This window comes from Prenolepis imparis, unplaced genomic scaffold (assembly GCF_030444845.1).
Source record: "Prenolepis imparis isolate NDT839.2.m4 unplaced genomic scaffold, iyPreImpa1.0 SCAF_9, whole genome shotgun sequence".
NCBI classification, from domain to species: Eukaryota; Metazoa; Arthropoda; class Insecta; order Hymenoptera; family Formicidae; genus Prenolepis; species Prenolepis imparis.
This window is the reverse complement of record NW_028141167.1, coordinates 3,312,360-3,339,068: the sequence shown is the minus strand read 5'-3', so window position 1 is coordinate 3,339,068 and position 26,709 is coordinate 3,312,360. Positions and strand designations below refer to the sequence as shown.

Genomic DNA, 26,709 nt, shown 5'->3' with positions numbered 1-26,709 from the left:
AGAAACGCTTGGAAAATTACAAAACCGGGCCGAAAGTAAATCCAGGGTATTCTTATCGGATCTCGTTTGTCGCATAAATAATTTCTCATACAATGTGCGCTAACGCAATTCCCCACGAATTCTAAACTGTTATCCTTGCTTCTCAACTCGCCGTGAGTTAACTTTTGATTCACCCGCGATGTAGAGAGAGTTATTGTTTTCTAACGAAAAGTTTTCTCTCAGTATTCTCAAGAATGCGTAAAGGAGCCATTTTGATTCGGCAAAAGTATGCCTTAACATGACTTGAAATGAACGGTGTGAAATGCAATCGAAATCAATTGATTGTGAAAATGTGTTTGGCGTATTCGGGGGGATGTTCATCTTAACAGAGATACAATGCTTAACAATATATTTATAAATCGTGCCAATGTTTTGGCAAAGAGGATAAAAGATTAACAAGAAAAGAATGTTTGGGGTCGGATCAATTTCCGAAAGAAATCTATTTGACGTTCTTTTACCGGAACAACGGAACTAACAATCAATCAGCGATATATATACGGGAGTACAATTTTAAACGTGTTTGGTAAATTGATCTCGTTCGTGTATCCACTCGTGAATAAAACTCTTCCGCCTGATGGAATTTTTTTTATAAAGTACATTGCTTGTGTAAACGTAACTTGTTATATTTCTACTATCTTTCAATTACAAACTCAATTTTAACAATTTTCGTGCTCTACATATATGTATATACTTTATATATCTGTTGTATAAAGCAGAAAAATATCGCGATCCTTTATTTAGCCATTTAATCGATAATTACACAAATGATACTCAAAGTCGTAATAGTCTATTCACTTTAAAATAAAATTGCGAGTCACATTCCAACACCAATCAAATTCGTCGAATCTCATCTCGTTCCAACTTTTTCCATCCTCCCCATAGACATTCCGCTACCGATATACTATCCAAACGATGCCGTTTTTCTGTACCATGTCAGGTTCATGAGGGTATCAATTCCGATAACATCTACAAAAACATTCGTTGATCCGGCTAACTTGTAACTCGTGTAAACCCATTAGATATCTCAGAGAAAGAGGATGAGAGAGAAAGCTAGGAGAGGGATCGTCGGGGCAGCCGGCATCGCATCGGGCGCGAAAATCTGCGAGGTTTACCAGCAACTAGTGGCGTTAGTCGAAACTCCGAAACCCTCGAGAGAGAGCTCTACAGCTTTCTATAACCCATCCGGCACCTTTTCTTCCTTGAACGAGAAAGAGAGGAGAGAGAGAGAGAGATGGAGAGGAGATAGAGAATTTTGTTCCCCCATTTTCCACGAGAGAATCCTCCCTCTCGTACCTCACTTCCGCCACCCCCTATCTCTCTCTCCATCGCTCCCTCTTTTTCCCCCTACCCTCTCTCCCTATATCTCGCACGCTGCGTTCCTCTCGCGCGCTCGCGCGTTCTTCGGCCTCTGGAGCGAGTCGCAGCATCCGTTGGACCGTTCCGGACTTCAGTCCACGTCGAGAACGCGCCACTGTCGGGACCTCGAGGAAGTGACAGTCATCCGGAAGCTCGTGGTCGACGTCGCGTGCACGACACTACTATCTGTTACTGTCGTGTGTCAAAGTTAGGCAGTAAATATCTAATGTTATGATATCGTGATCTCTTAGCGATATCCAAAGATACACAGATAAAGATAAAAAAAAAGAGAAAGAAATTATTCGAGGTAAAAAAAGCTTCGCATCATCTCGCATTCATCGCATATTAATATAGATTTTTTCGATAAAAATTATCCACGCATAAACGGCGAAAATACGATTCCTCTTCGCATTAATCGTGCATCAGTTAATCATCAATCATTAATATCGATACGAGTGATCGGTTCATCCGACTGATCAACCCTGGTACCAGTCTCGCTTCGTTGGTCCCACGCAAGTCACGTAGTGAGTGCTGGGTTAAAACGCGAGAGAAGTCGGGAAAGTTTTCTCGAGGCAAAGTCGAAGGGTTTCCGGCCGGTTCTCCAGCCGAAGGGAAGCTGCGCTCGGCAACGATAAGAACGAAACAACACCGAACAACGACTCGGTGGATGCCCTAAGGGCTTGAAGAAATCCCGGGCCAGCCGGTGGCCGGTTCTGATGCCGACACGTGTTAAGCGCGATTGTTGAGGGTGCGGCGGAGCACAGGGGACGAACGGAGCCACGAGGGCCCGCGGGAAGAGCTGAAGAAGAGGGAGCTCGGACCGGGCGACTGCCAGAAGTTGTTGCCCAGTTCCGGTGAGGGGGCGGACGTCGGGCCCGGATGCTCGCGAGGACGAGACGCCGGAAGCGCTGTCACGTTGGAAGGGAAAATATTGACGGCCGTCAACAAGTTCCTTACAACGTCCCCTTTGGTTAACAAGGTCAAGTTACTGATGGTGAGTCTCTGCTGCTTTCCCCTTCCCTCTCTCTTTCACTCGCTCTCTCTCTCTCTCTCTCTCTCTCTCTCTCCCTGTCTCTCTCGCTATTCTCTCTCGTCGACACATACCGCGAACGTCCACGCGGCCACTGACTCGGCCCCCGTTTAGTTTCTCGCTTTCTCGACGTAGGAGGACACATGTACTCTGCTTTGAATGCAGTTGGTTCGCAGTTGTCGCACAGCAGTCGTCGCGATTGTACCTTCCGCCTCCGGAAAGTTTCAGGGTGACGATGTTTGCCGTTACACCGAGGAAGGTACAAGATATCGACATGATTCCGATTTCTGTTTGACGGGGAAAATTGGTTTTTTAAGCTAAGTTTCTATCATAGATTTCACCACCATTTCCACGAAATATGAGCCAAATTCTCCCAATTTCTAATTATTAAGATGTAAAATGTTGTTGAGTTTTTCATCTCGCATTACTACAGCACTTGAATACTTTTGCGAATTTTGGTTTCTCACATGCGACAGAGTTTAACCAAACATTGTTTTAAACACGATTTTACTTTATATTATTATAATTATTATAATTAATAACGAATATTAAACATCATATTTGGCATATAAATTTCATTAATTTCATTTCTTGAAACGTGACTATAGTAAAGGTGGGCACACGACTGATTATTAGAATTCCTAACTTAGTTCACGTTTTGCATAATTTACGATTATTCATTGACGTACTCCTTCGGAACTTAACCACCCCTGCTTCCCATCGTCATGGAGAGCTTGACGGGCCGTAGCATAATTGGCGATCCACTTTGCACCACCACTGATCGTGTGTCGACGTGGCACTGTCGATCGAATATTTGTCACCCAATACCTATTTATTTTAGAACAGTAGAATTTTTGTTGAATTTTAGTAGCTTGCCTCGAAATCAAAAATTTTAATCTAAGTAGAAATTTGCAAGTATCATATTTTATCGACACTTGGAAAAATTCGATGAAATATGCAAGGGTAGTAAAATACGTAAATGAGATAATTGTTTAGAAATCACTAATTGTAAAACGCGTATTTTTCCAACATTTTATATTATTATAATTTTAGTTTGATCTTTTTCATCTCTTAATAAATCATTAATTGCACATAAATGATAATTAGAATTGACAGAATCGAAATTTGCACAAGTAGAATAATCTAGAAGATAATGTAAAAAACAATCATACAATTTATTAATTTTAATCAACTCGCGATTTAATTATTTTGGTAAAACGCTATTTATTATTTTGATGGAACACTAATTACTAAGAAGCGCTTGTGAGCACGAGCAATAATTGCTTGGTTAATTCCCGGAGGACAAGGGTTATAGTCCTGTGTGAGCGGTATGGTCTATTCTCGGAAATTAGAGACATACTCCACCTCGAGATATGCATATTACAATTATACCCTACCTTCATTTGTGTAATTTTTGTCTTTGCAAATTTTTCTTTCTAACTTTCTATACTTCTTATAGTATTCTAAAAGCGTTTTACATAAATGCGAAGAATCTTCTTAATTTAACTTGGGATCAGACATCTAACAGCTTAAGACCGTTAAGAAGGGCATTTAACTTCTAACACGTTAGTGTGTATATATCAGCTTTGACAATTTACTTTCCAAATTTCGGGGAACTTTAGGTGCACATCTGCTCCATTTCTCATTAAACATTTTTAAAGAATAAAGTTATTTTCTACTGTAAACACGATCCCCGTAAAAATTCTGGACAATTAATTGTCAGATTTTTCCTTCATCAAATGTTGAAAAAGGCTTTTTCCTTTATATTGAATGAAATATAATATTTATTCTCGACTCTAGCATTCTCTCTCAAGTAACTTTTTCTTTTATATTTAGTCAGCTTTAAATTCCCGATTGAACACTAAATGTCATATCGTAAACAGAAATGCCGCATGTTATAACTCGCCAAAGATTTACATTTCACTTTTCAATCGCGATGTTCGCATGATTGTCACGCTGAAATAATTAACTGCGTTCCTGCATATTCGTTTACGCGCAATTATGTCTTCGACGATCGGTGATGCGTGATACTCTCTATCGCGCCACTGTAATCCGGAATAAAAACATCGATGTAAGAGCCAAATACACCTATTTTTTTTAATAAGTCAATTATTTACCAACAATAATAGCCTATCTATAGATTCAAGGTAGTTAAGTAAGAAAAAGCGTAGCGAAAAAGAAAAGAAAATTGACGTCAGTGCGCATTACAACACAATACATATACACATGAAAGAAAAATCTTCGCGTCGGGTTTTCTACGTCCTCATTATCGACAACGAAAATATTGAGGGGGTATCCATGGAATCTCGCAAAGCACGAGGGACATAATCGATCATAAGATTCACAAATTGAAGAGAATGGCTATATATAACACGAATATTTTGCCCGCAGCTTCGCCAAAAAATATGCATTTTTGAGAACTGTCAAAGAAATAGTCCTCTGCATTATGTCGTAATATTTGAATACGATCATATAATTGTTGCAAAAATCGAAGCGGGTAGATGCGACTCATTCTTAACACGCGCGAGTATTATTTGAATTAAATTTAATTTAATTCAATTTTCAAATTTTTGTGAATAAATGATAGATGGATAGATTGAAGCATTTATTATATTAATGTTCAAGCCCGCAAATAATGTACAAATGTACATAGAATAAATAATAATAACAGGCACAAGTGTGCTTAATAACGACAGCGCTATATATTTAAGATGATATTAGATCAAAGAAAGACAAGATGTTGATGAATGTGGGTTATTGATGAATATCTATTTCAAAATAATCTTATCACAGTAGGTGCTATATATAAGGATCGCTATTCGGGAAAAGAGAGGGGAAATGAGGGAGAAATATATTTAAAATATCGTCTAGATACGAAATAAGAAATTTGTGCCGCGCATTAATGTTAACCGCGAGATCATTACTACGAACGCATCGGTTACGAAGCTCAAAGCGAGAGTGGCCTGGTCGACACTTGCCTGCGGTGGCGGAACCTCGAATGTGTGTCGTTCAATATAATGAATGGAATGCTTTTGATCGGATGGAGATATTTAATTAGTCCTGATTAAAATTACAAAGTGAATTAACGTGTACGCGTAGGTTTTAATACACAAACGCTTTTGGAAGGCAATTGATTCTATTATCGCAAATGTGCATTTTCAACATTTATATAAAAATTTAAAGATGATTTATCGCGTCGAAGAGTTTCTTTTGCAAAAATTACACTTGAGAAGTATTAAAGCATAAAATTCGCATTCTTCATAATTTAAGATTTCCCGTAAAGTCAATTGAAAATATTTTGTTGATGCAGATTTGAATGGCTCGTCGGGCTTATTTCTATTTTAAAATTGAAATAAAAGTTAGTTCTATCTACATGTTTTTGATCTCAAAATGTGTACACTAAGATACAAATTAAAGCTGCACTCTCCTATAATATCGAATAAATTAGAGAATGTGAACTTTTCTTTACATTTACTTAGCTCATTACATTTTATGCAATTTATAAAGTACAGAAAAAACTTTATATTCGCAATATATGTAATTACAAACTACTCTGAAAATCTGGAAAAGAAATATGGAAAGGAGAAATATATATATAAAATAAAAGTTAGAGAGATGAAAAATTATTTTATTTTTTATTAAATATTTCTTATATATTTTTATTTTTTTTTATTCACATTTTTATTTTTTATTTTATTTTTATTTTTATTTTTTATTCACATCTTTTAAGATATATATTGCAGTTTTTTAGAAACACTTATTTTCTTAAAATAATTCGTAAATTTTATTTATGTTTTATCTTTCTTTACGCATCGCATTACTTAATGTTTTACTACTTTTTCTTTGTTAATTCCTTTTGCAAATGTGAGAAATAGTTGCAAATACCGAATATACAAAGTATACGTGAATAGAGTTTCCACACGTGAAAATTTTGTCCAATAAATCCCAACATAATACTTCGAGATGTAAAACATGTTTAATAACGTCGCGCGATGATGCTGATTATCAACGATGATGATTACACTTTTGCATGTAGGGTGCGTGTGATATCATTCGCAAGTATCTTGAGAGATTCAACTCACATACCGACTTTAATACATATCAACGATGTTATCCGGCTCGCTACTTCAGAGGGGATGCACAAAGTTCCTTGTAGAAATTCCATTTTCCGATACATTTCGGCGACGCGAGACTCTACCGTGTGTATACACACGTGGTGCGTGTATTACTCGACGCGCTCTGGAATGAGAGAAGCAGGAGGGTCCGAGCATTGTCCCCTTGGGCGAGTCCTCGACTTTTGCTGGGGCGCCATACCCCGAGTGCCTTTATCATGCGACGTTACGTTCCGACCGTGCAGACGGGAAATTCCGGCCGAGTTCGTTGTCATACGACGAGACAAATAGGCGGAGACGCGGCGTAGATACGACCGGCGTGGCGATACACTGCGCTAAATATCGTCTGCGAAGTCAATTGCGATAGGGTTTACCGATGTACAGATAGTTCTCTCGATAGGTCATACTACTTTGCCGATTTACAACGCGCGACGCGATTCCATCGTTTGTGTTTCGAGTAGAATGCAAAATTGTGCCGCGCGATCGTACTTGCTTAGTTTAAAAATTAATCGCTATACGGGCGCGTGACATTTAACGTCAATTTATGACGCGCGTGGGCGATTTAATTAAAAATATATTTAATATCGGTTAAATTTGTTCAATATTAAATTATGAATTTAATAATTATAAAATTGGTTTTAGGCCTTTGTCTCGCGAATTTATCGCGACATTTATTCAACAGGGAGTCATTACTTTATTTACTACTATTACGATTTACGATATGGCTATACTTATTCGATCTATCTAATATGTCGTCATACGTATACGTATAATATAATATTGGAGATAGTTTACGCGAGATATATTAGATAACATAAACCCGAAGATGTCGATGTCGCTATTATATCTCCTGGCTAGTTTGATACTTGTAACTATGATCTTCGGAGTCATTTTCTTGGCGTCGTATGAAATTGAACGAAGAATCCTCCAGGCGTCGAAATCCCTCGCGATGCACCCAGTACGACGTATTTTATTTATAAAATCGATTATTATTTTTTCTATTCTGATTTAATTATATCATACCCTTCTCTGATAGCATCTGGTATTTATATATTTTAATTAAAAAAGTCTATGCGATCGCTTTTCACCGCAAAATATCCATACGTGAAATTCTTCTCACAATCAGTAATTTATCCAATTAAAGACGCGCTTGAAACTTCTACATGATGGTTTTAAGTTCAACTTCTTTAATTAACGATGCCGTTTCGGGACGTTTGAACGCAATGCAATTTCTGTATAAACGGGGAAAGATGTTTCTTCGGGAAAAGCCCGGCGACAAACTCTATTAAGTAGAATATCTCATTTGACGCGATCTTTTAGTCCGGTGATACGCGTTCTCTCGCAGAAGCGCGCGCGACGACCTGGTACTTCGTTAAGAGTTAGTTCACGCAAGAACTCTCAGCTTCTTAATGATTAACAATCCGCAGCTGTACTTTGTGCATAAATTCGATTTTAGCGCGAGGAACGATGTAAAGTATGGAAATGAGAACATGCTCGAGAAAATGTCCTGTAGCAAAATGCGCACATAAATCATAAGCTTAAAGACGGTGACACGAAGATGTAAGCACCGAGGATTGCGAGGCGACGCGCCATACAAAAATAGCAGATTAATATTGAGTTTTACCGCGGGATTTTCTCGCATAATTCGATTACTTTCCGCGGTATAATCTTCGTATATCGTTCGATCGCGCGGTATTTGATCAGCTCTCGAGTTGCATCAAGATATCTGGCGTTTGCAAGTGCACTAATTCAATAGCTTTAATGCGTTCGATCGTATCGTGAGATATCGCCCACATAGTACTTTAACTAGTGCTTCGCGAATTGCCTAATGTAACTGGTGCCTGTTATATAGAACGGCTATACCTAAAATTATTTCAAGCACAAAAACAGTAAGGATATATGGCGAATAATGAGTGTGCACTTAGAGTACAATTTACGCTCGTAACCCGTATATATTTTAGAGAGTATGTATGTATATTTTAGATGATATACATACATTTTTATTTTTCGTCTTTTCACACATTGCTTTTACACTCTTTTATACGCGGGCTTGTTTGAAATACGAATAATACCAGGCTATTAGTTAAATGGGTAGCGATAATGCTCTATCCATTTGGGAAATAATATGATGAAAAATGAGAAATTTTTGATGAAAACATTTTGTTCTTTGATATATGTTCTAATGTGTGTGATATTTTAATATATTTTTCTGCCACATACATTTTTCACTGTTCTCGGTTTATAAAAATTTAATTTTCCATTTTATAAAAATTTAATTAAATATTATTTCACATTTCATTTTATGAAAATTAGTAATGGTATAAAATAGAAAAAAGGGCATGATTGTAGTAGACATTGATTTATCGCTGGTAATTTGCGTGTACTTCGATATGCATTAATATATTATATGCATTTCACGCTACGAAATCAAATTTATGCATATCTTCTTTTATAAATAGACATTTTGATATCAGTTTCAACATTGGCGTATCATATTGACACGTATTGAGATGCGTCGACACAGGTATAGAACGTATTGATTTTTTTGCATCCTTCTGCGTGAAGTCTTCATTAAAAGCACACGGGAGAGAATGGGAATAAAGAAATCAGGTGAAGCATACGTCTGAAGAACCGTATATATAAGCAGCTATCACGCAATCACGCGTCGTGTCCTTTGAACCGATCATTCGCTCTGTCGTTGGCAGCGTACATTATGATCCATTATACTATCACAAAACCCCATGCGCATGAAAGGACGTGAACCATTACTGGATCCTTATTGCCCCTGTGCAGATCCCTCGCGATGTTTCGCTGGCAGACATTTTGCTTTTAAGCGTAATGCTTAATGGTGCGGTTAATGGTGCAATAAAAGGTGTTGGAAAAAACACACTTTATTCCATATTGAAAATTTTTTAATGTATCACATATATTTATCTGTTATTCTTAATTAAATACAATTTTACAAATAAATTTAAAGAACATAATTCTAATTGGTAGATTAACTTTCGTGTTATATTATTATACACTTTTCGGGAAAATATTTTTACAAAATTACTTGAAATTATTTAAAAATGCTTTCGTACTTGTTAAATATACGGAGCGAATTAACTGATGGAACGATATCGAGAGATGATTATTCTTAAAATATCGAAGAATATTTTACCACTGCTCTACTAATGTGATCCATAATTTCATAATCCCATTTTAAGTAGCGCGAACAAAAGTACGGAGTATGCTCATCATTGACAAACCTTCCCCTAATCCGCTCTCTGGCACTCTTATAAAAGTTTAATTGACCCAATTGATTGATATCGAATAATAGCTGCAAAAGGTTCTGGACAAATTTCTCCCAGAGATGCAAAATTTTAATGGTGTTTTAATTATACATAAATTAACGTTATTTGATTATACAAATAACGTCATTCGATCATACGATTACATGAATATTCAAACTGCAAAATGAAGAGAACATTTTTTGCCATTTTAAAAATTACTTGCTTTTCTTAAAAAGAAAAAAAATCTATCTGAAAACAGGAATATCGAAACAGATTAAATCGAATATGTGTTAAGAAAATAAACATGCGTATGTATCGCGCGATAATATATTTTCTCAATTTATTTGTTGGCGATTTTAAATATATATATTGCGAAAGGTCGTTCCATAATCGATACACTTCATTATCAGGATGCGTGAAACATGTAGCTCTTCCATCTCATATTCTACAAATGAACTAAATTTAAAACGGCAAAAGATTTGATACGTATATTATATTTTAATGACTGTGTATACTTTGAAAAAATATTATAATCGAAAATATTAATATAATTTGCAATTGCATATACATAATATAATTTCCAAGATAATTTCATTATGTAAATGAATTATTTTCTCTTTTCAATAAAATCTAATATTGTTAATGAAAAGTTTAAATTATACTACTAATCAGCATTTAACATTCACATTTTGACAAAAACGAATAATTCGAGTTTGTTCTACTTTGAAAAATGAAATGGAACACACAGCGGAAGCGGCAGGATCGTTAGCGTGATAAAAAACTTACTCAACATACTTTGACATGAATGAGTGAGATCTGTTGTAATGATATCAGAAATGTACGACTAACTTGTTACAACGTTTATAACATCAGTCAGAAAATCACATAAGTTCTACTAACATATTCGTTTGGTCATTCATATACACACTTGTAGATTCGTATAACAATGTTACATTTAATTAATTCCGACCTATTTTGACAATCAAAGACTTTGAGAGGCCTTTTAAAACAACTGATTTCCTTCGAAAAGAGCTTTTGCAAAAAAAAAAAGATTAACATAATCGGTAAGATTTATGTAAACAACTTCGCCGCCGACCACAAAAGCGGATCTCGCGCGACGACGTCAAGTTTTCACGATGCCACTGACGCGTTTTAATGTACATTTCTTTCCTGAATTCGTTAAGAAAACGGGTTCGTATTTAAATTGACCCGATGCCCGGCCACATTCAGCACGTCTTTCGCATTGGAGCAATGTCGTTTGCGGATACTCAAGAGTTATGCCCCGTCGTAATTTTATACAAAACCGCATTCGCATTATCTTCCAGATAGAGACGAGCAAAAGTTGGGAGTTATATAGTTTCTCTCTCTCTCTCTCTCTCTCTCTCTCTCTCTCTCTCTCTCTCTCTCTGTCCGTTGATGTTATTACAACGATGAACATCATTCATAACTCGAGTTCAACTTAAACGAGAGTCAACGATAACACGTAGAAACGTTTCCTGTGCACATAGTCGACATATCCCTGCGGGAATATATCTATTTGCCGGCCGTATACCTCCTGTTGCTCGATATTCTAGATTGTGTAAAGAGCAAACGCAGGTGAGCGCACTGAATAAATCGGTCATATCTCTGTGTAATCTCGTGTTGTCGAATTGAGAGCATAATTTCTCTCTTCCAGCACATATACATTTAGAATACATTTAAATTTATTCTTAAGTGAACGATGACAGAATTTAATTAAAAAATATCTTATACTCTGGAAACGTTTCATTTATATCACGCGACGTCGTAATGAAAATTTTCGGGACCACTCGCGATCTCCATGAGACAAAATATGTGATACATCCTGCGAATGTACAGGCTGCCTTCTATCATAAGCAGGAAGTATCTTAAAAATTTTTGCCGAATAAATACTCGTTTTACCGAAAAATCGTAAAAAGTGAGAACCACCAAGCGGATTGGAATAAACAAGAAAGAGAGAAAGAGGGGAAAAATCGCCGAGAAATACAACCGAGCGTCTCGTATTTTAAGTCGAGAGAGAACGTTACCCTCCTTCTCAGAGTGCAACCATCCACCTCGGTCTCTTGTCTCGTTCTCATCCACCTCGTTCCGGTCTCATTTTGCATTCTGCTCGTTCTCCATCCCTTTGTCTCGGATATGAAGCGCGCGGATGATTTTCGCGCTACCTAGCACTTGACGCATTCGCGGCCGGAATGTCGGGTCTGACTCGCGTCGATCTCGACTTTTGAGACCTCGTGTAACACTTTGCGTTACATTTTCTCGTGAATCGCATTTTTCACGACTCAATATCCCCCCCGAATCGAAAATCCACACGACTTGACAGACTATCGACGCATTGCGCGCGTACGTATGCGCCTTTATACGCAATAATAAAAACCGCTTTTCAAGCTCGTCGCGCCGAATGCATTAATGCAACGAAACAATGTTGCATCTCTGACAATTGCTCGCTTTCCGGTTGAGCGATCGTTGCACTCTGATTGCTATACATATTTTTTTCCAACTAAAGAAAAAATTTTATCATCTATGGTTTATGGCGGGTGATTTCGCCGGAAGCAGCCCCCCTCCCGTGTATTTTTCTCGCGGATGAAAACGAATGAATTTCATTACGTTACATACGTATAATTCCGCGATGTTGAATGCGCGTGGAATAAAAAACCCCGTAAAGGTATGCATAAATTGTAAACAAAAGACAATTATTTGTCACGCGGACAAATGTGCCCCGCATTTCCACGATTGAACAATGCAGTTAATATATATTTCAGGAAATAAAAACAAATCAAGCAAAAAATATGTGGCACGTTCCCCAGGAAACTCGTACATAATTTTTAATTTATTAAAATTTATAAAAATTTTAAAATCTTAAAAATATACAATATATTTATCGTTATTATAATTTTCATAATGTGCTCCGTTAAAGGAACCTACAATCGCAAAAATATTAGGGAAATGAAATCGCGAAAAATTAATGAAGTAAGGGCAAAGAAAAATATGTGCTGCGCCAAACATTCATGCGCGCGATCATGTGCTTTTTATTATATCTTTATTCATCTTCGACTCGAATGCTCTTATGGAATGAATGGTATATGGATCCTTTGTGTACGGCAGTTTATGAACTTGGCTAAGATATATTATCAGTCTTATAATAAATTTCGCTATACTTTAACGATAAAAACCGCAAGTCTTTTACGATCGATCAATATTTTAATAAAACTGACCACCGTTACGCCGTTGGAATATATATATTCCTTTTATGAAATTTGCCTATTTATTTACCTCGCGCTATATAATAACTCTGAATATTTCAACCGCATTATTTATATTCATTATCATAAATATCATTTAAATTAATGCATAATCCTATTGAAATATATAAATATTGTAATGTATAATCGTTGACATAGAGGAAAAGGCTTCGCCGAAGTGTATGTTAAAACAATATTTCGCTATCCAAACCTATAGACAGAGTAGCTAGCGAATAGGCGATGTATGTGTGTTTTCTTTCGATCCATCTCTTATTTCTTACCATCGCTACTCGTGCGTTACGCACCTGCGTTCCGCACGAGGATTCTTCGAAAGTACGACTAGTTATTATTACCTACATCTCATATTTATCGTATATTGATTTATATTTTATATTTTTCTAAATCTAAATATAATGTATTTGCTTCCTCTCTCCATTGTTATACTAACAATTATTTATTAACACACAGTCATTATTTATCTTCAATATAATCACTAAGAATCGTATTACTAATGATTATTGTTATAAACCGATATATATTATATAAATAATTCGTTGCATAATTCTGAATAGCATGCGTGTGTGTATTTATATTTTTAATTATTATTAACAATTAAGAATTGAATCTGAGAAGCTGATAAATTACTTTTTTGCGCATTAAATTACGCTGCGCAAGCTTTATAGCAATGCAAAGTAATTCCTGGTGATACAATTTTAATATCCGTTTCATAGTAGCCCATTGTAGTCCAGATCGATTTATGTAAGTTACGACGTACAATCATTAGCCTTATCGAAATCGCAATTATATTCGATGCGTCGTGCACGAAATCGGTTGTAAACAGGCGGTTAGCCGCAGCGCTAACGAGTTCACCCTCAACGCGTTTGTCGTCCTTTCCGTTATGATGATTAATCGGTTAATTTCCGGTAATCCCGCATATCCACAATTTGAAACAACCGATGAATAACACATTTCTCTCCATCGTACGATCATTGTATTATTCCCTTTTTCTTATTCTAAAGAACTTTTAATCGTTTTGCACGGAATTTTGATTGAAGTGTATAGTAATCCGTTTTTTTTTTTTTTTTTTTTACAAGAGATAATTTTATTTAATTCAACATTTTCATTGTGCGTTTCGCTTGATCGCTCGATCACTTTTTTCTCGAGAAAATGCCTTATTAATCTGAGTTCAAGTTTTTAAAAAAATATTTCCCTTTTATTTCTGGAATATTATAGAGAAAAAAAGAAGGGGGCGAGAGAAAAAAAATGATCTGCTTTCGCTAGCTTTACGCAGCATATTCATAACTTTGTTCCACGAGAGCGGCATCGTTGTAATTTTAGCGAACTTTGTAAAAGTTGGCGAGAATTAGCCTCCTGAATGGCTCGGGAACCTTTCGGGATTTTTGTGTTTGCCAGGGTACTCGACGGCTGATGTAGTGGGCTGTGTCTTATCTAGATATCTTGAAAAATGCTGGTGAATTTTCCTCCTAGATTTCAGGGTTATCCTTCGAGAGGGGATCTCGCTTCTGTTAAATCGAAACGTACCCGAGAGGCAATTACTTATCCGCCGACGCACGTTGCTTAAGCTACAACGGTTAGTACACGAGGGAAATCGAATCACGGCGAGATCGAGCATTTAGATGGATCTGTGCACTGTGAACATTGTACACGTTACAACTCGCAACATTACGTTAATTAGCCGATTTGCTATCTCTCCGTCGCGAGTTTTCGAAACACTGCTTCTCCGTTTGACGACACGGGTGTTTCGAGGAGGACTAAGAAATATGCGAAATGACTTATTAGGTTCGCGTCTGTATTTTTGTGTCTATACTCGTGAATATATTTTATTGAATATAATTTTTTATTATGTCAGTGATTAATTTGAATCGATTCAGCGATCCAGAAATCGTTTGCAATTTAGATTCGTTGAACAGGAATTGATGTATAAAAGAAATTGATTATCCATGATCAAATACATTGCGGCATATAAATTAGAGAAATGCATTTAGTTACGCTTCAGTGATCAATATGGTAATATATATCTTATAAATCGTTGAAAAGATTATTGCTGTAACTCGTATTGATTCCGCGAACCTACTATACAATTTTCATTCTTTCGCTCATGTCATAAATATAATAAAACTTGATTATTGATGGTATATATATATATACATTACGAGCCGTAAATTATACGGATGCTTTTAATTAGGCTTCGACGACTTCGATATGATAATAGAACCTCACGTATAGGTCGCGATTTTTAACCGTGCCGTCTAAGTTCGCCATAATACGCACCAATTTCCGATCCAAACCCCCACATTACGAGTATCATCCTCGCGTCTATCACCAGACTATCAATAGTTGTCTCCAATGGCCCTTCTCTCGCGAATTCCTCTTCTATTAATGGGAAGCGACGCTTTATCGGTCGCCACCGAACTCCGCGTTTCTCCCCACGTGTTTCTCCTCCTCTTTCCTCTCCTCTGCCTCGCGTCGCGCTATCTTTGCGGGTTGCAGGTCGCGCGATTCGCCCGATCGGCATGCAAATTCCGCGATCGGCACGGAAATGAGCCGCGCCGGTGTCTTCTTCACGCCGTCTCATTCAATCAAAATGCGGGACAGCGTGATCGAGTGCTGGCGCCTTATCGTACTTCCACCCGCTGCTCGTAAATCTCCTTTTTCAGCCGCGATTTTTCCGCCCCTTCTTCTTCATCTTGCAGCACACAAAGCTCTCTCCACTTCTTCCAGCACAGAATGCTCTTTAACCGTGCATTTTCTTCTTTTCTACCTGCTGGTGCGCTAATTGCCACGAACATCACGCGCGCAATCTCGAGTATATGCAAATTTGCTCGCGATTTTCACACGATCTAAAAATCCAGATATCATAGACGATGGTAGAATATCGTTGAGAATGAGAAATTAAAGATATGCACGCGAGAAGAAAAAATCATCGAGCCCCCTCGTATTTTTTAATCCTCCTAACTGCGGTATGTAAAAAAAGAGCTGGAAATAAAATTTAAAAAAAAAATATATTACGCATTTTACTTGGATTTCTACTTTAATTTTATAATTTCCATTTATTAATTAAGTGTAAAATAAATAGATGTTATTAGCAGCGAGAAACTTTAATTAATTATACACTTCAAAATTTTACTCGCTTTTACAATGAATGTTTTAATCTTCACGTTTGCATATAAACGATTCAATGGAGAAAATGAAATTTCTAGTTATTGTAATGCTATCATTAATCAGGAACTTAATACGCGTAGTATTATGTAATATATGCTTTAGACATGAATACAGAGTGCTGAAGGGAAGTAAAAACAAGAGATCATAGAAACATATAATCTGTTTCGCTCTGCGTTTTCGAGTTACATCTATTTCTGCGTTGCAATAATATTCTTGAGCCATTATAACTTTGATTCCATTGAATTGTTTCCAAGTTATTGTATTTCATATCATAATTTTACTGATTATTTTGCAAACGGTTAACTTCGCTGTGTCTTACAATTAGTTATTTTAACTCATTGTCTTGAGAAAGACATTACGTAAGACAGTCACAAACTCCGATGTGTGCTCTTTCTCGAGAGAATGAACTCAGTGAAATAACTCGTGAAATATATATATACAGTACAGTTGTACAGTTTTTAAGGACATGTCGATACCAACAACGAGACATATATTAATTGCATTACACATAAATAATATACGTAAACGTAAAAGGATTAGAATGGATATATGCAAGTAAATCTTTTATATTACAATACACATCATCCAGTCCCAGTGGATTAACGAATCGCAGCCTCAACCTCGTGCAACATTAATGCGCGAGTACCTCTTATTTTCCATGCATTATGCAGGTGGTGCATAGCATTACCATCGCGAAAATAGTTTCCGCTCGTCTGATCCGCAACAAATTACGAAAGCGTATTTGGGTTTTCGGGGCGACGGGGGACGAGAGAGAGAGGACTCGCGCTGTGCAAAATCTCGCTCGTCATCGCGACGCACTCATGATTTATTTAAAGAATAAATGATGTCGGATTCGGGGTTCGTTGATTTATGAGCGAGCCTCGTGTGGGATTACATTAACAACATAAATCTCGATATACCTGCGTGATGACGTAATCAAACAAGAGTTTATTTCAAAAAGGACAGGTGTTTAATCGGCGTGAAATACGACACCAAATCTCATGTCAAACTATAAATTTGCATATCAATTTGCATATTAATTTACAAAATTACTATGTTGATTATATTAATTACTAAATTAGAGATATATTATAGCTTGATTATTATCGATTCGCAGCTGTAATCTAAATGTATAAATTACTCGTGTTCTCATACGTCAACAGTGTATATAATCTCGTTAGAATTTTTCAATTTTCAATTTTTAATCTTGAGGTTTATCTCCGCGCGCCAGCACGTCCTTGTGAAAGAATCTCAGAGCGCTCATTGAAAATCTAAAAGCGCTTCATTATGAATCAGTAGAACTGGAACGGTCCGCCAAACATTGTTGGCATCTTTTTATATCAATGCGCTCGAATCAGTCATAGCCGAAGTGCGCTGACACATTTTGCCAGTTTCATCGATCGTCTGCATGTCGATCCTCCTCCGTGCAGTAGCGTATTTATCCATCCGTATCGAGCGTCGCTCGCATTTCGAATTCGGTCCCGATGGAGGACCAACCCGATCACGTATGTTTATGCAACACGGGGGGTTGCTAACGTCAGCATCCGCGCGCGATCGGATTACTGGAGAATTGAGAGAGAGAGGCTCGTCCTCTCTCTGTTCGCTATTTTTAACCAACGTTCGCGAGACGTGAGTGGCATAACCCCCCATGGGGAGAGTAAGGGGGAAGAAGGGGTTGTGCAAACGGGGCGAGGATTGGTCGGCGATAATGGTCGCGAGACCTTAGCCGCTGCAGACGACGAGATACCCGGGTATCTACTTGTACGGCGGCCTTACCTGTCCTACCGGCTGACGAGTATCAAGCGAAGCAATTAGTGTCGTCGTCAGCGTTAACGAAGTTTCCCTTCGGCGGCGAAGTATTCGGAAAGGAATTAAGGGCGAGGGATAAGAAGAGAAGGTCGCGCCTCTGATGTATTCGCGCGTCCCCCTATATCCCTTTCTCCTCACCCCTCAATCGATTGCGGATTAATTTTCAATGGCATATTGCCAAACCATGAGAGCGGAACAGGCAGACGAATGCATCTTCTGAATAAATTTCAGACTGCGACAAACAATTGAACCTACGATTCGTTGAAACACGTGATTTCTCCTTTCTGCGAGGATGAATTATTATTTTATCGAATAATAGGGGGAAGTATTATAAGTTCTATATTTTCTATCGCCAGAAGCACATTATTTAAAAAAATTCATTTTTTATTTTATGTCCATATTTTCGACAGAACAAATAAATAATAAATCAGCACAATAACAGTCAATGCGAAAGCATATATTATTATTGTAATAAATGTGGAACGATTGCTTCTGCACATGCATTGACGGCGCGATCGCATTGCACACGTGTTTACGCAGACTTTCGGCACGGTACATTATTGTTATAATTGTTTTGCGTTATAGACTATATATTCTATAGCGAAGCATAATTGATTTGTAACAGAACGTTATCGAATTGTACGAATGCGATCGCGTTTGGGTATTGAATTATATTGAATTCGCCACGCACCCCATACATGTATGTGACGTTTCGTAAAACGGGGGGGCTCACACCCGCAGGTGTGTCGCCGCCGCCGTTTTGCGGTCGAAAAAAGGCATATATACTATATTATATTTGATATATTGTTCCGGGAAGGTGTCCTGGTTTATAGAGGTAATCTAATAAGAGAAATGTGGTCTTTTTGGCACTCGGAGAATTCTCTGAAAATGCTCGAGAAGTCACAGAGGAACAAAAATGCCGCCAACGTCATCCAACGTTGGCCAACGGTTATATACATATATATTCGTAAAATCGGAAAAATGTGAGTAGATTATTCTCTTCCCGTTTTCTCTCGGTAAAAATACGTACCATTTATCTGACGTTACTTGCGCGCATCTCCCCCGCCTCGAATTCAAGAACTTTTTAAGTCTTTTAAATAGGATAATTTTGCAGAAGTTATGTCATCGCGCGATATTTGGCTCGATATATATGGCGCATGTCCTAGATAATATATTTAAATGTAATTTAAATTTATAACACACTCGGTAAATAATCTTTTTCCATCATTTTTTTTCTATTGAAAAATTTACTTTAAGCATGGCAAAATTTTAATCACATAGAAACTTGCATAAACTTAATAAAACTTGTAGTTTCGCGAGTCAGAATAAAAAAACAAAATTTAACTTTGCAGTTAATAATTTCAGGCCGATGTTTAATATAACTTACTTTAAAATTTAATTAACAAGATGTTTAACATATAAAAATAAAAAAAAATTGTTAAAAAAAGTAGAATCAGCAGAGAAATCAACACAAAATTCTGGTTAATTAATCTATTATTATCAATCAAAATTTTGCAAGATTTTATGCTTGATTTTCACTATATCCGTGTAAATTTATTCTGACTTGTAAATTTATTCTAAACTTGTCAAAATACTATGTAACAAGCGTAACGAAAACCTTGGCGACTTATTGAAATGCTTCGAAGCAGGAATGAAATATTCAGAATTCTACGCGAACAGAATTATGCGAAAGATCCTTCAACGGGAGACATGCGCAAAGATGGATGTAAATTTCATATCTCCTTTAAGCTGTCAATTAAAAGCGTTAGAAATTCACAGCCACATCGTCGAACTATTCTTCTCCATAATTACTTTCATTAAGGTAACCGACTCCGGCTGTCAGCGACGATTACCATCGGTGATGAAGTGAAAATCATTATTTCGCAGAAGGAGGTGCGATCGACTGTGATATAGGTACATTTGTTTATCGATAACTGGCGCCCGTTTTGCCGATGACATATCGTCATTCTCGAGTGGATATATATACTGGCCGCAAGTCTATGATTATCTCTGTTTCATATAAAAAGCAACCGCGTTAAACTTATACATCAAATTATGTTATAATAATTTCTTCGACATGCGCGGAAGATTTGGTTGTTATCACTGATTTCCTTTTCCACAGATATGAAAAATATATATTTTTCTTTTTTTTTTTAATGCATTTTATATACTGCTATCGGCACATAAATCAGAGAATATTCTCGCAGTCCGATATATATAAAAAATAAATTTCATAAGAATTAATAACGTTATAATATTTAAATAGGATCGCGCGTAAAAGCATCATGATCGTATTATTGTACCTTAATATTATCTTTTTGAAAGCATGGATAAAAATATATACAGATAAAAATAATATAATCCTTAATCTCTCCAGTGTTTTTGAAACATTATGTGACATACATTTTAACAGTGGTCGCATATATCTTGGCTAAGCGCCAATATACAACTATTAAAACAGCCATTACAAATTTGCATCATAATTCCTTGCCTACAAACGTGAAAATAAATAACATTGTTAACTAATTAATGGACATGATAGCGGAAGTAAATGAACTCTGTTTTTATATTATGAACGAAACATATTTGCATATAAAAATACTGTTAAGAGGACCCATCGTGAGAGTGCTTATTTGTAAACACACGTGATATATTTAGTAGATCTTTTTGTAATAGTATGCGTCGCACTAAACCCCTATCACACTTCACACAACCCGAGGTTTTGCGCGAGACGACGTGATACAAACAGTTTACGTTCTTCGTTCAGGACAGACAATTGCAGCTGGGTATTTTGCCATCGCAATTACAAAGGTACGCAGTGAAATGTAATTTAAACTGGCGGGAAGGAAGGAAAGGAAAGGAATCTGGGTTGTATAGGGTATACGCGAAAGTGTCGATGTCGATCGGCGGAACGTGACGGCGCTTTAACGAGGATTCAATTTTGTCAGAGAAAGAGAAAGAGAGGAATCGGAAAACTTCCGGAAAGTTTTTCCTCGAGCTTTTCTCTCTCTCTCTCTCTCTCTCTCTCTCTCTTTTTCTGTTTTATTACCAGGCGCATCCGGGGAAACTTTCTCTCTCGCGCGCGGTTTCGGCCACGAAACTTTCGCCGCAATAGCTTCTTCCTTCCGTTGAGGAACCTTACGTGAAATTTGATCAACTGCGGATATCGCTAACGTTCGCAGCGTGAATTCCGAATTTCATTCACTTTGTCAAAGTCGGAAGTTTCTCAGGCGATTCACAGTCAAGAGACAGATGTCTGTCTAAGTCTGCGGATGTCTAATTTCGACATTCCTCTCGGAAGAGGCTAAATGCATTTTGACCTCCACGAACGACTTCCCCCCCTTAGGAATGCAAATGTGTTTCTCAGTGATATCGCGTTTACGCGAGTTCAGTTTGTTGCGTTAAGAGCAACGTTTCGTTCGGTTGCAGCTTTTCCGAGTCCTCTCCCATCCTCCGCCAGAAATGTCGGAAGGAGATAAGCAGCGTCTAAATTCGAATTTAAGGCAGGTATCTTGAATTACTATTTGTTGCGCCTGCCTGTCTTCAATTATAAATCCTCCGGAACGACTTCCTCGTTTTGTTTCCCTTTCATTTTCTCGGCGCGAATCCTATTAACTCGGTCGATCTCGGTGACATAACGAGACATGTCCAACAACACGAGAGATCGAAGAAATTATTCTCTTCTTCTCTCTCTCCTTCTCTCTATGGAAGAATCGAGGTAAAGCCGTCGTTATCTCGTAAGTCTGAGACTTGTATAATTTATACTCTCTCGTACAATCACGTGTTACCTGGATTTTATCGTTCGTTTCGACGCTAGCGATAACGAGAAATATCGCCAGGTCAGCTTATGGCGAAAGCTTTCGGCAGCTTTCGTGCGGAAATTGAAGTGCTTCTTACTCTCACCGGGGCTAGTATCGCAATTCCGAAAAGAGCGATTCAATGGCCCGGTCGTAGTTTCGCGAAAACAGAACAGTTATTGCCAGATCGCCTTCTTCTCTTTTTTCCTCCCTCTACTCCTTCATTGCTCATATGGATAAAACGAATAAAATGACGTCGGTGCATTTTCACCCCGTCATATCACACCGCCAAATGACACCACCATGCTCTTGCATTTAAATAATGAATACGCGGCCATTATTACATTCTTTCGAGAAAAAAAGAGCGGTTAATCACTCGTCAACGTCCCGCGAACTTTCGCGATAATGAATCCCTTCGTGTCGTGGATCTCTCTTCGCAGGATTGACGTAGGTCGGGAACAGCTGTAGGACCAGAGAACGCAAAAATCTAAATGGCGAAGTCCGATACTTCTGCCCACTGCACAATATCAGTTTATTCGTGTATCTATGTTATTTTTTATTATTAAAGTTAATAGACTTGGAAAATTTTTCCCCCAAAGAATTTTTATTAACATATTTTCAGATCTTAAATATCGCGCGTCTCTTCTACACATTAATATTTGAATGAATTTTAGGTTGTTAAATTTTCTGACATTAAAGCGGCAGACGTCAAAGCTGCGTCGTTAAAGTGCTAAATACGCTTACATATTACTATCTTAGAAGTTTATATTCCGCAACTTAGTAACGTTTGACGTGAACGGATTAAATATTAACGCAGCCTTCGAGCGATTTGCTTGTCACTCGACGTTTATCGGTTAATGGTTTATAGCAGTCTTTTAGGTTCTCTTATATCCTAAGAGATGTATAAAACAAGCTGTAAACAATTTAGCACTCTTCTGAAAAAAATCCTTCACAAATATGAGCTTTTCTTTCCTTCGAAATTGTATGACGTGTTAGATCAAGATTGTTAGTAAATGTATTTTATGTAGAGAGAGAAATGTTTTTTCAAAAGGCAGAAATATTTAGAAATACTATAAATTACTTTTCGCAAAAAACTGAAATATATTCTTGTTAAAGAAACATGTTACTTTAACGTGATACAATATTTGATTATTAAAAAATATTAATTTTTTTAAAATAATTAAACTTATGGACTTATACATGCTTTTTGCGTACTCACTTTCAATGATGCGATAAGAACACGAAAAACGCACCGTGAATGATTACAGAATAGATTTAGGGGATAGAGAAAATTATCACAATTATCCCAAAGATGACAATAATTTATGATTAATTTATGTCAAAATTAACGAGAGAAAAATAAATTTGTCTTCATCATTCGGCCATAAACATCGCTCGCGACAATCCCCGTCCGCGGATTTTGTACCCGGCCGAACTCTCCTAAGGGTGGATGCATTGCAGTTTATTTTTTTTTTGTTTGCAGACGAGACAGAGCAGCGGCGAGGCGGGAGATGGCGCAGAGGGAAAGGAGGACACCGGCTCGGACTGTCCTCCGCGAACGCCGACGTCGACGACGATGACGCCGTCATCGATGACATCGTCGATCGTTCCGAGTTCGCCGAACTTGTCGATGGTATGCCCCGCCGACGTCTCGGATCTGCAACAGCGGCGACGACGGCAGCAGCAAACACAAGAATTATCTTTGACGATGGAAAAGATGACATTCGGCGCGCCCTCGTCATCCATCAGCGACAGAAGCCCTCTCTCAACGAACATCTTGTCTCTACCGGCTTCGCCAAAGCGATCCTCGGCGAGCAACGTTTCCAGCAAGACGCCCATATCAAAGTCACAGATGAAGGGTGAGTCGAGATTTAACTATTCAATTTTACTACACATTTGTTTCATATGAAATTATCTTTTTTGCACAATTTATCGGTACATTTGGTATCATAAATACGTATATACTGTATATAGCGTTATAAACATCGAAACTTGGAAATTTATTTATTTACGAAACATGTTTTTCCCTGATCTTGTCATTAAGGAAATAAAATTTTAAATTCTAAATTCGATGAAATAAATGAGAATAATAATTTCGGGGGAAGCAATCTCGTGTTCATTATTACGAGATTAGCCAATCGCCAATTCATCTATACTCTTTTAATCCGATCCGTGTGGCATCAAATCCTGGATGAATGATGGAGATACACCGGTGAATTCAATTTGGCACGCCCCGGGGGGGATAACGAACGATATCTCACCTGTTTGATGTCATCACTCGTTAATCCCGGGTATAAAGCTTACGATCGCGTGTGTCGCGCAGCTTCGCGCCGGCGTTGTGACTTTATTCAGTTTCGTAGCCATTATTTTTTCCGTCGTTATCGCTCTTAACGGGACGTACACACATTCGAGAATGGAAAATCGGCCCAATTGATCGAACGTGATCGGTACGTGAGATAAATAATTTTATATTGCGTTTACGTACAGCGTGTCAGCAGACGTGGAACATTTTTCGCGTTTTGTCCATCATGTACGTGATTTGTTTTTCTTTCTGCCTTTATAAAAATATCGCGCTGGAAAATATTATTCCACTCACATGAGGGCGCACGAATAGTAGATTTCCAATCGATGTCAAACAGATTGCATTGTAATGCCTGTAATATCATTTCACATGTCGTGTAGTACTTTCCTTCTTTTTGCCTCTAATTATTCTTGTTAAGCTATCCTTGAATTTTTTTATATTACAAATTCTCTGAAATTAAACTGAAAAATTGTTAATCAATTCTTTGATGTCAAATTGATGTCAAGAATTGATTACCATTTTTTAAAAAAAAATCACACACGCGAGAATACGAATAGTTGCGAACAATTTTCTCTTCTCTTTTGAATTTTGTAGCATATTTTGCAGAGTGACATTAATTTCAGAAGTATTTATTATACAGTAAGATTTTAAATAAAAGCAATCTGCCGCTTATTTTTATTATAATGTCATTACGGCTATAGATTCTAAACAAAATTTCCTTTACATCAGGAACAATGTTTTTGAAAGAACTCGTGATTGTCTTTAATAATGTTAAAAACAGGCGTTTATCAGTTATGCCTTAAAAACATTTTAGCTTTGATTGAACTCGTCTAACTACAAACAAACTGTTTATTAAACTTTGTTTTAAACAGCGTAACTTTATGTGCTGTCGATTACCTCTCAATCGAATATATTCCAAACTTCTTTGAAAGCGCAACGCAACAATTTACAAAAATAAAATTTACAAAGTTTAAATCTCGTCCATAAATCTATTACAAGGAAAAAAAATTCCTTTTTTCCTATTGATTTTATATAAGATTTTGTTTGTTAAAAATATCTATGAAAGTTTCACGAGTTTTCATATAAATTATCTATACATACTTTAGCGAATCTAATTTCTTCCGGCAAATCATCATGTCTTTATAATCATCATAAAAGAACTTCCTTTTTGAAACAATTGTAAAGACATGTAAAACAGTGTCACTCTATACTATTATTTATTATCTATACTATTATCAACTTTGCCGATTGACATTGTAATTGGAATCGTAAAGTAAAAAGAAAGGAAAATATATGCTATTATATTTTATCTTACGACATGAATATTATATAAATATAAAAATTAATTAAAATATTTTTTCCTTGCATTGATTTTTATACTAAAGTCAGAATAAAAATTTTTCTATTCTTTGTCTCTCTCTTCTTTGTGTGTGTGTTTTTCTTTTTATACACATTATAATATATTACACTTTTATATACTACTCCTAAAATTTGTCCAGATATTCAATATATTTATTTTGTTATAATTTTCCTCATATCAAAATATCTCGATAAATTATGGCACGCCGTTTTACTTTTTAATAGCATAAATAATATTCCATTCAATATAAAAGTTTCAAAAAATAATTGTCTTAAGAAAAATTGCGATTCTTATTAATAAATTAAAATTATTATATGTCGGGACATAATAAAAATTTGGAATTGTATTCATGTCCAAACATAATTTTAATTCATGGAATTATTATTATGTCGCGACATAATTTTAATTCATCGAATTATTATTATGTTTCGACAATTTTAATTCATCAAATTATTATTATGTCGCGACATAATTTTAATTCATAAATTGTTATTATACATCGCGAAAAAATGAAAATTCGATGAATTAAAATTATATAAGGACATAAAAATAATTCGGAATTATTATGTTGCGACATAATTTTAATTCATCGAATTTTTATTATGTCACGACATAATTTTAATTCGAGCTGATAATTTTTAATTCTATAATATTGGCAACACTGGCTATTAAAAAGTAAAACGGCGTGCCATACTACTCAGTACTGTCAATATTGTAGAATAAAAAATCACCAGTTCGAATTAAAATTATGTCACGACATAATAAAAATTCGATGAATTAAAATTATGTCATGACATAATAAAAATTCGGAATTATTGTTATGTCCAAACATGATTTTAATTAAGCCAATTAATATTATGTCGCAATATAATTTTAATTTATTGAATTATTATAATGTCCCAATAAAATTTTATTTTCATAAATTAATTTTATACAATCCTTCATAATTCTTGAAAATCATGAAAATAAAATAAAATAAAATTGCAATCTGTAGAAATGTATTAAATTATCTTTTTTTTGCATAAAAATAATTTCACATAATTTTAAATACACACAATTCTAGATGCTTTAAAAAAGTAATTTGTATATTACTTCTAAATGCTAATAAAAATGTGCACATTTTAAATGCAATATAATATAAATTACAAAATATAAAAATAACAATATACTTGCAATATTTTGATAA

The 26,709-nt window shown here is 36.4% G+C and overlaps 1 protein-coding gene across 3 annotated transcripts in view; it reads left to right on the top strand.

Annotated features, from left to right (window-relative positions):
* LOC145941092 (neo-calmodulin) overlaps positions 1–26,709 on the top strand; it is a 60,579-nt gene that overhangs the window by 2,448 nt on the left and 31,422 nt on the right. Inside the window, exons 1-2 of one of the 3 annotated variants that reach the window (XM_083046912.1) lie at positions 1,474–2,389; positions 23,345–23,720. In XM_083046912.1, the coding sequence (XP_082903038.1) occupies positions 2,387–2,389; positions 23,345–23,720 (379 nt within the window). In that variant the 5' untranslated portion in view covers positions 1,474–2,386. Of the gene's footprint in view, positions 1–1,473; positions 2,390–2,579; positions 2,685–23,344; positions 23,721–26,709 lie in introns of those variants that run through there. The other 2 variants (XM_083046911.1, XM_083046913.1) reach the window with 2 other exon arrangements.